Here is a 12,767-nt window from a genome sequence, read left to right on the forward strand (position 1 = left end):
TGCAGGTCTTCCATATTTTTCCACACTTAGCAATAGAAAGAGAAAACGAGAGCCTGGGATTGAGAGAAGGTAACAGAGAAGAAATTTCTGACTTGACAAGGTGGATAAGGCTGGCCAAAAAAAGAACAGCAACAAAGAATACACAGAAAAAACCTTATTCTTCAGCAGAAATATAACAGTTTGCTATCCACCATGTAATTTTACTTACTGATATGAGCCACATAACATATTTTATTGCTATTCCTTTTAGCCCAAGGTAAGAGAAAAAATAAATGCGTGATGTAACCAAAGCATAGTAGCGGTAGCTACTGCCCTCCGTCATTTCGTTACTCCCTCTCTTGTTTTCTCTTTTGCTGGTGTTACATCACAGCCTTCCCCTCTTCCACCAGGAGGGCAAATGTTAGCTAATGAAAGTTAATAGCAGTTGATTCCCTGGGAGCAGCGTGTTGCATTCAAAAGCTAATGGCCCCATTTCCCAGAAGCCCAAATGTCTAGTTTCTGATTTATACGAATGGCTCCTTTTCTGAGAGTTCTGACAACCATTCCAAACTTACCCTTTCTGGAATTAGCAATAACCTCAATTATAACTGGGGATTCTGAAATTTTTGACAGATAGTGACAGAAAAGATAAAATTACTTTCGCTATTGGAGGGAGGGAAAAGCACACCGCATTGGATAATGCAGTAAATTATTTGTAGATTTTGAAGAAAATCAGGATTTTCATAGGAAGGGATAACTGCATGCTAAATTTTAGGTTATCAAATGCCATGGAAATGTTAATGTAATTTTTATTGCATGATGTTTTTTTCTGTGTCACTTCTTTTTGTTCATCTTTAGATCAGTGAATTATTTTCCAGCAAGAAAGAATAAGGAAGAGATTAAGCATTCATCCCAGAGAAGATTTATGGGTTTCTTGTCTGTTCTGCATCTACTTAGCTTTTTTTTACTCTACCTTTTTTATTTAAAAAAAATTTTTTAATGTTCATTTATTTTTGAGAGAGAGACAGAGTGAGCAGAGGAGGGGCAGAGAGAGAAGGAGACACAGAATCCAAAGCACACTCCAGGCCTCTGGGCTGTCAGCACAGAGCCCAGTGCGGGGCTCGCGGGGCTTGAACCCACAAACCGTGAGAACATGACCTGAGCTGAAGTTGGAGGCTTAACAGACTGAGCCACCCAGATGTCCCTTTTACTCTACCTTAAACATGATTTTCTAAGATAAAATTTAATTGTAGACAACTCTTACACTTTAAAAATATGTTCAAAATGTTCAACCAGTGAAAGTAAAGGTTTCATGTTTCAAGTGAGGTTCTTTATTCTAGATGGAATAGTGAGGTTATTAGAACCAAGAAAATGCTATCTTCATGTTCCTGGCAGGTTCTCTCTTGTCTCACTTATCTGACTTAGTGTGGTACATTGATTGACACTGTCTCCCCAGTAATGTCAAAGAGGGTTTACGTGAAGTGATCCACCTCGGACTTGAGATTATATCTATATCTATATCTATATCTATATCTATATCTATATCCATATATATCTATCTCAAGGTGATATTGGGGTGCCTGGCTGGTTTAATCAGAGCATGCAGCTCTTGATCTCGGGGTCATGAGTTCAAGCCCCACATGGGGGATAGAGTTTATATAAGAATAATTTTTTTAAGGTGATATCAGGGTGATATATATATCAAGAGATTTATTGCAAAGAATTGGCCTATGCTATTACTGAAGCTGGCTAGAGAAATATAGAGCTCTGACATCCACAGGTAAAATTTCTCTGTGTCCAGAGAGGCCTCAGTTCTCCTCTTAAGGCTTATGTAGGATAATCTCCATTACTTAAAGTCAATGCTTAAGGGCTTTAGTCACATCTATAAAATACTTCCATAGTATCACCTCAATTAATGTTTGATTAATTAAGTGAAGCCTATAGCTTGGCCAAGTTGACACATAAAACTGACCATCATCGTAGATGGTGAGAAAAAGTATTTGTATGTGTGTGGGTGGTGGTGGGAGGGAAGGGTTTGGGAGTATAAAATAAAGTAACTGGATAATAGGGTTATGCCATGGCGAGGTGGGATATGGATTAAAAAGTGCAAAAAAGTTTTCTGCTAAAATAAATATGGTTTATGTGACATAATTATGGCCTATAATTTCTAGGAAGCTAGGACACATTTCTCTGACAACAGGCAATTACTTTCCTGTATGTGTTTAAGGTGACATGATCTTCCTTAACTTACAGGATGGGAAGACGGCTTTATGTGATGGTGAATCCTCTTTCTTTCTCCTTCTCCTTGTGACTTGTACCCTAGCTTTGCTTTTCTAATTCAGTCCTTGCTTGTCTGTCAAAGAAAATGGTTTGTTACATTAATATGGTTCTTATGTTTTTCGGTTATGAATAGCTTTTCAAGGTTTAATGTAGCTTTTGAAAATTCCCTTATTACTGATCTAGGTATTATCACTGTAGGAGTTAAAGTCATGAGACAGTTTTATAGGGGTAATTTCTTGGCAAAGTTAGACTTTGTGCTGAAATCCTGCTGGGTGCTACACACGTTGATGGATGACCCACTGTTTAATAGGACATTTTAGTGTTCATGTATATGAGGAATGGATGTGCTAATTAGAGCCTTAGAAGAAAATTCTGCTTTATGTTGTAGGGTTTTGCATATGGAGTATCTCTCGTTCTGTCATTTTCTGTGGCCTTTTAAAAGTGTGTTTGCCAAATAACTGAGTGTGTGAATGTAAAAATGTTATGGTGTCCTATGAAAGTGTTTCCAAGGGGACTGCACTGAATTATTAAGAATAACAAGGCAGATAGGGGAACTTCTCAGTGGATTGCCATGGTGTTGCAAAATCCCAAATCAGGAGTCTGAAGTTGGGCTCTGAGTACCAAGACCACCTAAAGATGTTTTTGTATAGTCTGCATAGGGTGATAATATAATTTTAAGTTTGCATGTTTACTGCAGGTGAGTCATAAACTGTCTGGTAAACTACTGTCACCACTATTCCATATTGCTGCACACCCGGATGCTTCAATTATTTGTTACCTGCCTAGCCTGGAAAGTTGTTTGAGGGTTTAGTGAAACCCACTGGTGGATAAAGACTAGAACGTATTTGTATGTGGCTTAATACCTTCAAGGAGCTTATATTCTCACTGAGGCTTTAAGACCAACAGCTGACACGATTGCTACCACACAACATGTAAATGAGAGCTGAATTTATCATCTCTACTTTGTCATCCCACTCACTCATCCCATCTCTATCTCTAATTTTCTCTTATCCTGGGATTGTGGCTTCTGGAGGAGATTGGAGACCAAAGAGAGAATACATCATTGAGAGGAAAGTCAGGGTGAAAACTATTGCTTTGGAAGACTCTTCCAGTTTTTCCTTACTGTCCGAGGGTAACCTAGACTTTAAAGAAGAGGAAGGGATGGGGCGCCTGGGTGGCGCAGTCGGTTAAGCGTCCGGCTTCAGCCAGGTCACGATCTTGCGGTCCGTGAGTTTGAGCCCCACATCAGGCTCTGGGCTGATGGCTCAGAGCCTGGAGCCTGTTTCCAATTCTGTGTCTCCCTCTCTCTCTGCCCCTCCCCCATTCATGCTCTGTCTCTCTCTGTCCCAAAAATAAATAAACGTTAAAAAAAAAAATTAAAAAAAAAAAAAGAAGAGGAAGGGGATGCACAGATGATGAAGGGCTGAAAGAGAAAACAGAATAACACCAAGGTCAGGGGAAAACACTGAGTCCAAGGAGTCAGGGAAGATTCAGGAGTTATTGGACTTTGGATGGAAAGGAAAGATGAGAGGAGAGGGGGTTTGGGGACCATCGTGAAAAGAAATACACAACTTGTGTTTTCATGAGCCCATGAGGCCACAGGTGACAGCAAGGTGGGAGGCAATAGAAAATTGGGGTTTATAGGGTTGGAAGAGGCTAGTTTGGGTCAGACAAACAAGCAAGGCTAATATTTATCGAAAACCTAGTGGCTGCCAGGTGGATATTATTTCATGTGCCCACATGACTCTGTGATGGCTCTTATCATCATTTTATGGATAAGAAAACAAAAGTTTGGACATTCCAAATATTGTGTAAATTCTTAACACGGAGCTAGGTTTTAAACACAGATCATCTGAATCCAAGTCCAGTGTTCCATGGATCAAGTAAAGAATTTTTTACTTGAGAGAACCACTGAAGCCTTTCAAGGAGAGGGTAAGATGGTGAATGTGAAAGAGAGAAAGAAGAATCCTAGAGTCAGGAGACAGTATGATCTCCATAGTAAATTGTTGTTCTCGCTTTCTAGATCCATCCCCAAAGTCTTGTGTTCATTAGTTCCGACAAAATGCCAATGTGTTTTTTTTAATATAAGCACACATCCTTTATATTCATATTGTTAGAAAGTATTAAACCTTTGTATATTCCATGATGAACTAATGGTCTTTTTGGTTATCTAGACCAAGTTTATCCACTCTGTGGATAGAATTATATTTCTGTAGGTGTTATTTGATGGGTTTTGTTTTTGAGATTTTTTTTTTTACTTAGAGAGAGAAAGAGAGAGAATCTTAAGCAGGCTCCACACCCAGCATTGAGCCTGACATGGGGCTTGATCTCACGACCTTGAAATCATGAACTGAGCCTGGTGACTGAGCCACCCAGTGCCTCTGTTTTTGAGATCTTGATTTGTGTTGTTGCTACTGCTCAACTTCTCTAGGTAAAAAGGTGTAAAATAATAATACATTTGAAATAGTCTCCTTATTGCACATTTAGGTTTGGATGGAGCCAGCCAACCAAACTATTCTGAGACTCTGTCTTATGGTGAAGATGATCCCATCTCTGCCCACTCACAGTCCCCATGTGAGGTGGGAAACACCAGGCACCAGGGTGCATCTCCCCAAGAGACCAGTGTGCCTCGCAGCCTTAGTCGCCAGTCCACAGAAGGCAGCTTGGAATTGGAGACAGCTTTTAATAACCGGGGATTTGAAGACTCCTATGCTACTGACAGCAGCTCCATGTGGAGTCCAGAGGCAAGTTATTTGTTTTCCATTCTTTCTTTGCTTGAGTATTGGGTGCTCTCTAGTGAGTTCTTGCTTTCCTCTTCCTGCTCATGTCTTAAGAAAAAAATTTCTCCAGAAAGGAAGCAATGCCTTGAAAAACAAAGACCTAAAGAACCTTTATTTATAAGAAATAAAAATTTTTCAGGTGACTAAGTCACAGCTCCTATGTATACCAATAAAAGAATCGTAAATAAATTTCTATCAAAGTGGGGGAAAAAAAGAAGAGTGGCAGAATGGACCCAGCAGCAATCAGGCTTCTTGTTTATATAAAAGATTTTTTAGTTCTTTAGAGAAGACTGGTTTATTTCCTTCATGGTTTCAATTAAGTGGAGTCGATTTTTATTTACCCCAATCTTGAGTTATAATTATTTGAATATGAGAATTACTTGAAAATTAAACTAAAATACAGTGGCCCTCCAAATGAAATGATGCAAAATATGATGAATATCTTGCAGTATAGGTATGTTTGTTAGATTTGCATTGAATTCAAGATCTAGGAGATGGCATTAGTTTGTGATGACCCTCTGGCCATTGACTTTGCTTTTTGGAATAAACCTCTGATAAAAGATGCTCCTTCTAAATTTATTTTTTAATTAAAACTTACTCCAGAATATTCCTAACCACCCAGAAGTATGATTGGAGGTGATTATTACAGACACTACCATTTATTGAGCAATTACTATGTGCCAGGCACTGTGATAAAGATTTTACAAACATTATCGTATAGGCATTTATAGTTATTCTTTATTAGCTGGATGTCTTTTATTATGATTCTATAACATTAGGAGATATTAAATAATAATGTCTACTGCCTACTTTGAAATTAATTTTGATGAAATATGTAATATATGTATATAAAATATTCATATAATTTGTGGGGCAAGAGGAAGGAGAAAAGTGAATGGATTTTGTTAACATCAGTCTGCTTGAGAAAATAACCAGGTGGAAGCTCTTAGAAGGACCTGGACTGTCATACACACCAGATGCTCATCAAGGAGAAGGAAAAAAAATCACAGAAAATAATGTTCCAAAGTCTTATAGTTGATGCACTGGGGTGTATAGAGAGAGCATAAGGAGGTGTGTGTGTGTGTGTGTGTGTGTGTGTGTGTGTGTGTGTGTGCACGCGCGCCCACATGTTGGTGTCATAGCTGAGGATGAGAAACAGTTATGCAGATACATGGTTTGTGGCTTGTCAAGGGCATTCCTACATATAGAGACACCCAAAGCCATTAACCGTATAAGTTTTGGGAAAAATTTATGCTTCCCAGTTGATTTGCTGCTGACAAGTCCTATCAAATCCCACACAATAACATTGAATGTTTAAAAATATTCTTTTTGGATTCTCACACAAAAACAAAACAGAAACTGTTTACCTGCCTATTGATACTCTGTCCTCTTGATAATTGCTCCCTCAGGCTTGGAATTGCCAGGTAACCTCCCATCTGCCTGACTCACAGAGCTGTAATAGAAGACTTGGTGTTGAGAGCACTAAATGTTCTCAGACTCCAAAAATACCCAGACATCTCTGTGTGCTCCATTCAACCTCCTATCTATTTTGAGACAAAAACTGTAATTTGGTGCTCCTACAGTAGAACCTCAGATGCAGCTCGGAGGCAGTTCCTGTAACTGCCTGCTTTGCAGGCTTAGCTTGCCTTTTAAGAATTGATTTATTTGCCTCTTAACTGTATTAAGAACCCAGTCTTCCCCTGTGTATCTGGCATTGGGAACATATTGCAGGTCTGTTTACTTTGGGCCACACAGATGACATCAACACTATCTTACTAAAACACAAAGGCTTTCAATTTGATAGAAAATCTTTAAACCTACGAGGGTTTTGACAACGTGGCATAAGTATTCCCATCTTAGAGAAAAATCAGGATCTTAGAGCTAAAGGAATCATTTCTTTTGCCTTAGAAGGAAACCAGTCATACAGTGTGACTACCCTTTAGGCTGATGGATTTTTGAGCACCGCTCTTCTCTGCTGGAAAAGGCCGTCAACTTTTTCCTGCCGACCCAAGGCTTGGCAGGGAAGACAATGGACGGGTGGCTGGTGATTTTGAGCACACAGGGAGGCAGGTGTCCCACTTTTCATCTCTGCTTTCTACTGATTAACTGGTTGGCCTTGAGAAGTTAATTAAAATCTGCCAAATGGGGATAAAAATGAAGAGATTTTTACCTTGCAGGAAGGTCAGATGGATTAGTGGTATTAACAGTACCCGCATGAGGAGAGCCTTTAGTTGCCTGGTGATAGGTAAAGTGTGTTGAAATAATTAATTGCTATAAAAATACCAGCCTTCACAAATCTTTGTTTCAGATCAACCCAGGAAGGGGCCACAGAGCCCAGTTTCCCTGTGCCACAGCTCGGATCGTCCCCGTCCAGAGCCTGGCTAGGGCCTACAGCTCTGTTTTATGCAGGGTTCTTAGGAGAGTTGTTTCAGAGACCTTCAAAGGGCTTAGCACAGACCTGCAGGTGGAGTGAGCATTTTTCTGAGTAGATAGCCCGATGGATAAGTGGAGAGATAAGTCACTGACTAGAATATTTTTACCTTGGCATTGAAGTTGCTGACAACTTCTGCTAACTATTATGAAGGGCAGGGACCTAAAAGGATGTGAAATTCAAAGTAGTATGTGTTTCCATCTCTCCTTTTACTCCAGCCTCACCCCACACACTTACTACAAATATAAATAGCTGTGGTGAGAGTCTTGGGGGGAGGGGTAGAAGGGAGTCATCATGGTTCAGTCTAAGGTTTGGGATTTTGAGCATTAATACTGGTAAATCCTGCATACCCTTGGTAGGGCATATGATGTTGGGAGCAGTGAGTGGGTTATTTAGTCTTTCTAAGCCTTAAGTTTCCTCCCCCCACAAAATGAAGATATTAAAATTCCTACCTTGCTAGGTTAATGTGAATATTTTAAAAGATAACATTTCTTAGGTAGATTCCCAAAAAGCAGAGCCTGTTTTGTCAGGATGTACAATCCCTGAGAACAAGAGTGAGGGACAAGGGGGGGAATGAAGCAGAGTAGAAGGGAGAGCCAGTATAAGAATGTATAATCAAGTTGGCCACCACTAAGTGTGGCTCATGGCTTGATCTTGTGGGACTGCAAGAAGCTGTGCTAACTCATCTCAGGACATCTGTCCAAGGGGACACAAGTTTATTGCATGGGGCATTAACCTCCACGACACTCTGGACGTTATATACATGAATGCCATGCAGCATTCTGTAACATTCCAATCCTTGACATCAATAGAGGCCTGTGGTGGGAGTTGAGAGTTGCATTGCCTGGACAAGCGGTAAGACTTTGTTGGGCTGTGCCAGGCTGAAGCTACTTAGAGCCCAACAGTCTGTGCCTGCTGGAAAGCTGCAACAAAAGGTGAGGCCGAGAAGGTCTGAAGTGCCTGAAAGTGGGCTTTTGCAGACCATAAAGTGTTTAGTATGGTACCTGGCACAAGAGACAGCTTAGTAGATGTTAGCCCTGATTACTTCTTATCCAGCAAGCAATATAGAGATGATCAAGAGGAGGCTAAAATAGATGGGAGTTTTAACAGAAGACTGTGACTTGATTTCTGAGTTAGCCTAACTCCTTAGAGACTTGCTTCTAATATTAAATCTACACTAGTCAGTTGTATTCAGAAGTCTCTATAGCAACCACTTTTATCACTTGAAACTAAGTACCTCTGAATAGAAGCACTCTCACATGAATGCATGCTGAGGAAAGAATATAAGGAGCTTCCCTTATTTTGCAAAAGCCTAAATTTTCTTGGTAGACGAATGTGCATTTTAAAAGAGAAGACATTTATTCCATGTCTCCTGTTTGTCAAGTCCTTTAATTTTCACAACAATCCTGTAATTGGTTTCATCCCCCATTTTACTGTTGAAGAAAGCCACAAGTGGAAAGATTAAATACCTTGTCCAATGTCATAGAGAGAGTAAGTGGTAGACCTGGGTCACCTAAAGATGTCTCATTCCACTGAACTGTGCACTTTCTTTTTTTTTAAAATTTTTTTTTTCAACGTTTATTTATTTTTGGGACAGAGAGAGACAGAGCATGAACAGGGGAGGGGCAGAGAGAGAGGGAGACACAGAATCGGAAACAGGCTCCAGGCTCCGAGCCATCAGCCCAGAGCCTGACGCGGGGCTCGAACTCACGAACCGCGAGATCGTGACCTGGCTGAAGTCGGACGCTTAACCGACTGCGCCACCCAGGCGCCCCGTGAACTGTGCACTTTCACCTCGACTCTGTGGGGAAGTTTTGATGATGAATGCATGTTTTTGAGGTGCTTTATCATACATTTTAAAATAGTCTTTAGATTATTGAAGTCTGGTGTTCACTCACATAAATAAGAATGGGTTCTGATTTATAATAAGAATCAGGCCAAAGTTTAGTTATGAGTAAGTATCATGCCTTCATAGAAAAAAATCAAATTATGTTGACATTCTTTATAGTTTGTTGGAGACTACTTCATTATCAGCTCAGTTCAGTGTTCTCAGTGAGGTCATCAGATCTGACTGGCTATGGGTGAATTGTTGTCGAAGGGTGATATTGTATAATGAGGGGGGCCATGTTTGAAAATAGGTATCATCAGTCCATTGATGGGAATAGGTATTTATGGAGTCTGGTCTTTGAGAGTGTATATGACAACACTTTGTAAAATATAAAAGCTTTGTTCATTCACTCCAAAAGCATTCGTGAAGATTCACCTTATGCCAGGCGCTGTACCCCCAAAGAATTTACAATCTAAGGGAGACGTACACCAGTAAACAGACCCTTCTAGTGAACAGGGATGTGTGCTAGCAGTCAAAAAGTACAGTGTTCTGATGGAGCACAGAGGGGCTCTATCTCACCAAAATGTATTTGGGCATTATCATTTCCATTCCTAATCTCTTCCTCTATCTGCAACAGGAACAGGATGGGGCCAATTTTCAGGTGCCAACTGGGGCCCTGGAGCCCATCTCAAAATGTGGTGACTTGGATGTCATCTTTGAATATAAAGGTTCCAGCCAGAAGCTCACAGTGACCATTGTGAGAGCGCAGGGCCTCCCAGATAAGGACCGAAGTGGTGTCAACTCCTGGCAAGTTCACGTAGTTCTGCTGCCCAGTAAGAAACAGAGGGGAAGGACAAGCATACAGAGAGGCCCCAACCCTGTTTTTAAGGAGAAGGTCACCTTCACCAAGCTGGAGCCCAGAGATGCGGCTGCCTGTGCTATCCGCTTCCGCCTGTATGCTGCCCGTAAGATGACCCGTGAGAGAATGATGGGAGAGAAGCTGTTCCATCTCAGCCACCTGAACCCAGAAGGGGAAATGAAAGTGACTCTGGTTCTGGAGCCAAGAAGCAATATCAGTGTGAGTATGTTAAATGGTGCTGCTAATGATGCGGTATGTTCAAGGATCTGGAATTGTCAGCTCTTGATTTAGTACTTTCAGCCTGTGAATTCAAACACCTTAATTTAATTTTCCATTTGGCTCTCCTCATCCTTGTAAGCCATGATTTGCACTTCATGGTACAATGGGTTTTTTGTGCCCATCTTCCCTATAAGCTGATGGATGTGTTCCCTGTCCATTTCTGGAAATGACAGCAACAGTGTGGGGGAAGGGCTTAACCTGTGAATAACTGACCTGTAGTCTGACGATGCTCCTCCTTTCCCACCCTTAATGTGCATTGTGAATCTCAGAGATGGGACTTTCAAGGGGAGCTCCTTAACGTGTGTTTGAGTAGGCTACAACAGTAGCCCTGATCTCCAGCCACTTCTAAGACCTGCCATTCATATGACTGGCCTCCTCCCACGTATCTTATCCTCTGCATCCCTGCTGGGGTCTTGAGGAAGGACAGTGTGGTGTGTATGTCTACAAGATGGAAAACCCACTATTGATGGGGGTTAAGTGTCATCTAGTATGTGGGCCTTTGAAAAACCATGTAAAAAGATCACATAGCAATCTTGGGCTCTTGGGCCAATCCGTCATCCATTCAAAAATGTTTACTGAGTGCTTACTATGTCCAGTACTGTATAGGCAGAAGGGATGTAGGAAAGAACAAAACGGGTGATGCCTCTGCCCTCAAGAGCTTCCTGACTGGTAGAGGAGGGGAAACAATAGCAGACCAGGTACACAAGGGGAGAGAGAGAGTGATAGAGTTTGCTGTTGGTTTAGAAGGGTCAGAGAATGTGTCTTTGAAGTGGTGATCAAACACAGAACAAGACTGGTGACATGTGGATAAGCAAGGGTTCCAGACAGAGGGAATGGCACATGCAGGCATCAAGAAGCGGGAAGGAGCTTGTTCTCAGGATGAGGAAAGGAGCCAGAAAGTCTGGAGTGTAGTGATGGGAGACCCAGCCACTTAAATTTTTAATGGATGTCTCAAAATTAATATCCCCAGACTTGTCTCCCTAAATCTATTCTACCTGAAGCGTTCCCATCTTGGCTAAAGGAAATTTCATTCTTTTAGTTGTGAAAAACCTTCAAAGTCATTTGTGACTTCTCTCCTTTCCACCTGAAATCCCATTGACTCTATCTTCAAACTATAACCAGAACCTAACTCTGCTGGATTACTGAAATGACCTCCTAGTGACCTTCCTGCTTTGCCCCTTACAGACTATTCCCAAAAGAGGGGCCAAATGAGCCTTTTAAAACATAAGCCAGATCATGTCTCATTTCTGCTTAAGTCCCTCTTTTTTCGTAAACTCTGAGCAAAGTATGTCTGAAACCATGGAAAACAGAAGCCAGAGGAGGTCAGAAGGAACATGCACTTGAAGGCATGAGAATAGGTATGATCACACCCCTACTTCTCTGTGCCAGGCCCTGTGCTGGGGCCACAGAGTTGAGTGGGGAAGATGTGCCCATGTGAAAGAACTTTAAGGTAAAAATTCTTCCATTCATCAGATACTTGTTGAGCATGTTTACATGTCAGACATTGGTCTATGCACCAGACTGAGTGATTTGTAAGGATTCAAAATGTGATGCAAGAGGCAAGCTCTGTAGTGATAGGTGCCTTGGTGGATGCTTCTGTAGAGACACAGAGGAGGGACGATCCTTACCCCAGACTAAGCAAATATGTCGCTGTTGGATTATCATAAACCTGACAGCTGGGGCTATATGGTACCTATCAAAACCAGCTAGCCCTATAGTTTACAAATTGTGTTTCTTGAAAGCCCAGGGCTCTACCATGGCCTGGCAAATAGGATATGTTCCTACAGATGTGAAGAGTACTTAATTCCTTTTAACGTATTTTGTTGGGGTTTTGCTAAGAAGTTTTAGGAAATGATTTAAGATGTTGAGAAGAAATTGTGAGCTAAGTCTGATGCAGTGGTTTCTGGTGGAGGTGTTGATGGTTCTGGGAGGCTGGCTCTCTTGCCCTCACAGTGCCATTGCCCACTGCATGCTTCTTGAGTGAGAGTCAACATCCTGGCCTACTTTGCTCTTCTCCTCCCTGTATGTCTGGTGTATAAATGTGGGTACTTTGGAAAAGCATGTGTGTGAATAAACAGGACCGAAAGCATAGTCTCTCCCCTAGGCTCACCTGGTACGTGCAATGTCTCTGAGATCCACAGTCAATGCATTGGCTTTTTTTACGAAGCAGTCATAAAAGTGCTCATTTTCAATGTAATTCATTTCCTCAGGGGGAAAAATGTAGCATCCGGCATATTGCTGACAACCCTAGGAAGCAGAACTAGGGGCCAAATATTCTATGTGGTAGTAGACAGTAGTGGTCATTTCTTTTTCTAGTGAAGACAAAGTGCC

The 12,767-nt window shown here is 41.3% G+C and overlaps 1 protein-coding gene across 2 annotated transcripts in view; it reads left to right on the top strand.

Moving 5' to 3' along the window:
• SYT16 (synaptotagmin 16) overlaps positions 1-12,767 on the top strand; it is a 162,877-nt gene that overhangs the window by 134,527 nt on the left and 15,583 nt on the right. For both annotated transcript variants that reach the window (XM_047864721.1, XM_047864720.1), the window contains exons 4-5: positions 4,747-5,003; positions 9,936-10,376. In XM_047864721.1, coding sequence (XP_047720677.1) covers positions 4,747-5,003; positions 9,936-10,376 — 698 coding nt within the window. The remainder of the gene's footprint in view (positions 1-4,746; positions 5,004-9,935; positions 10,377-12,767) is intronic.

Source organism: Prionailurus viverrinus, chromosome B3 (genome assembly GCF_022837055.1).
Source record: "Prionailurus viverrinus isolate Anna chromosome B3, UM_Priviv_1.0, whole genome shotgun sequence".
In the NCBI taxonomy this organism is placed as follows: Eukaryota; Metazoa; Chordata; class Mammalia; order Carnivora; family Felidae; genus Prionailurus; species Prionailurus viverrinus.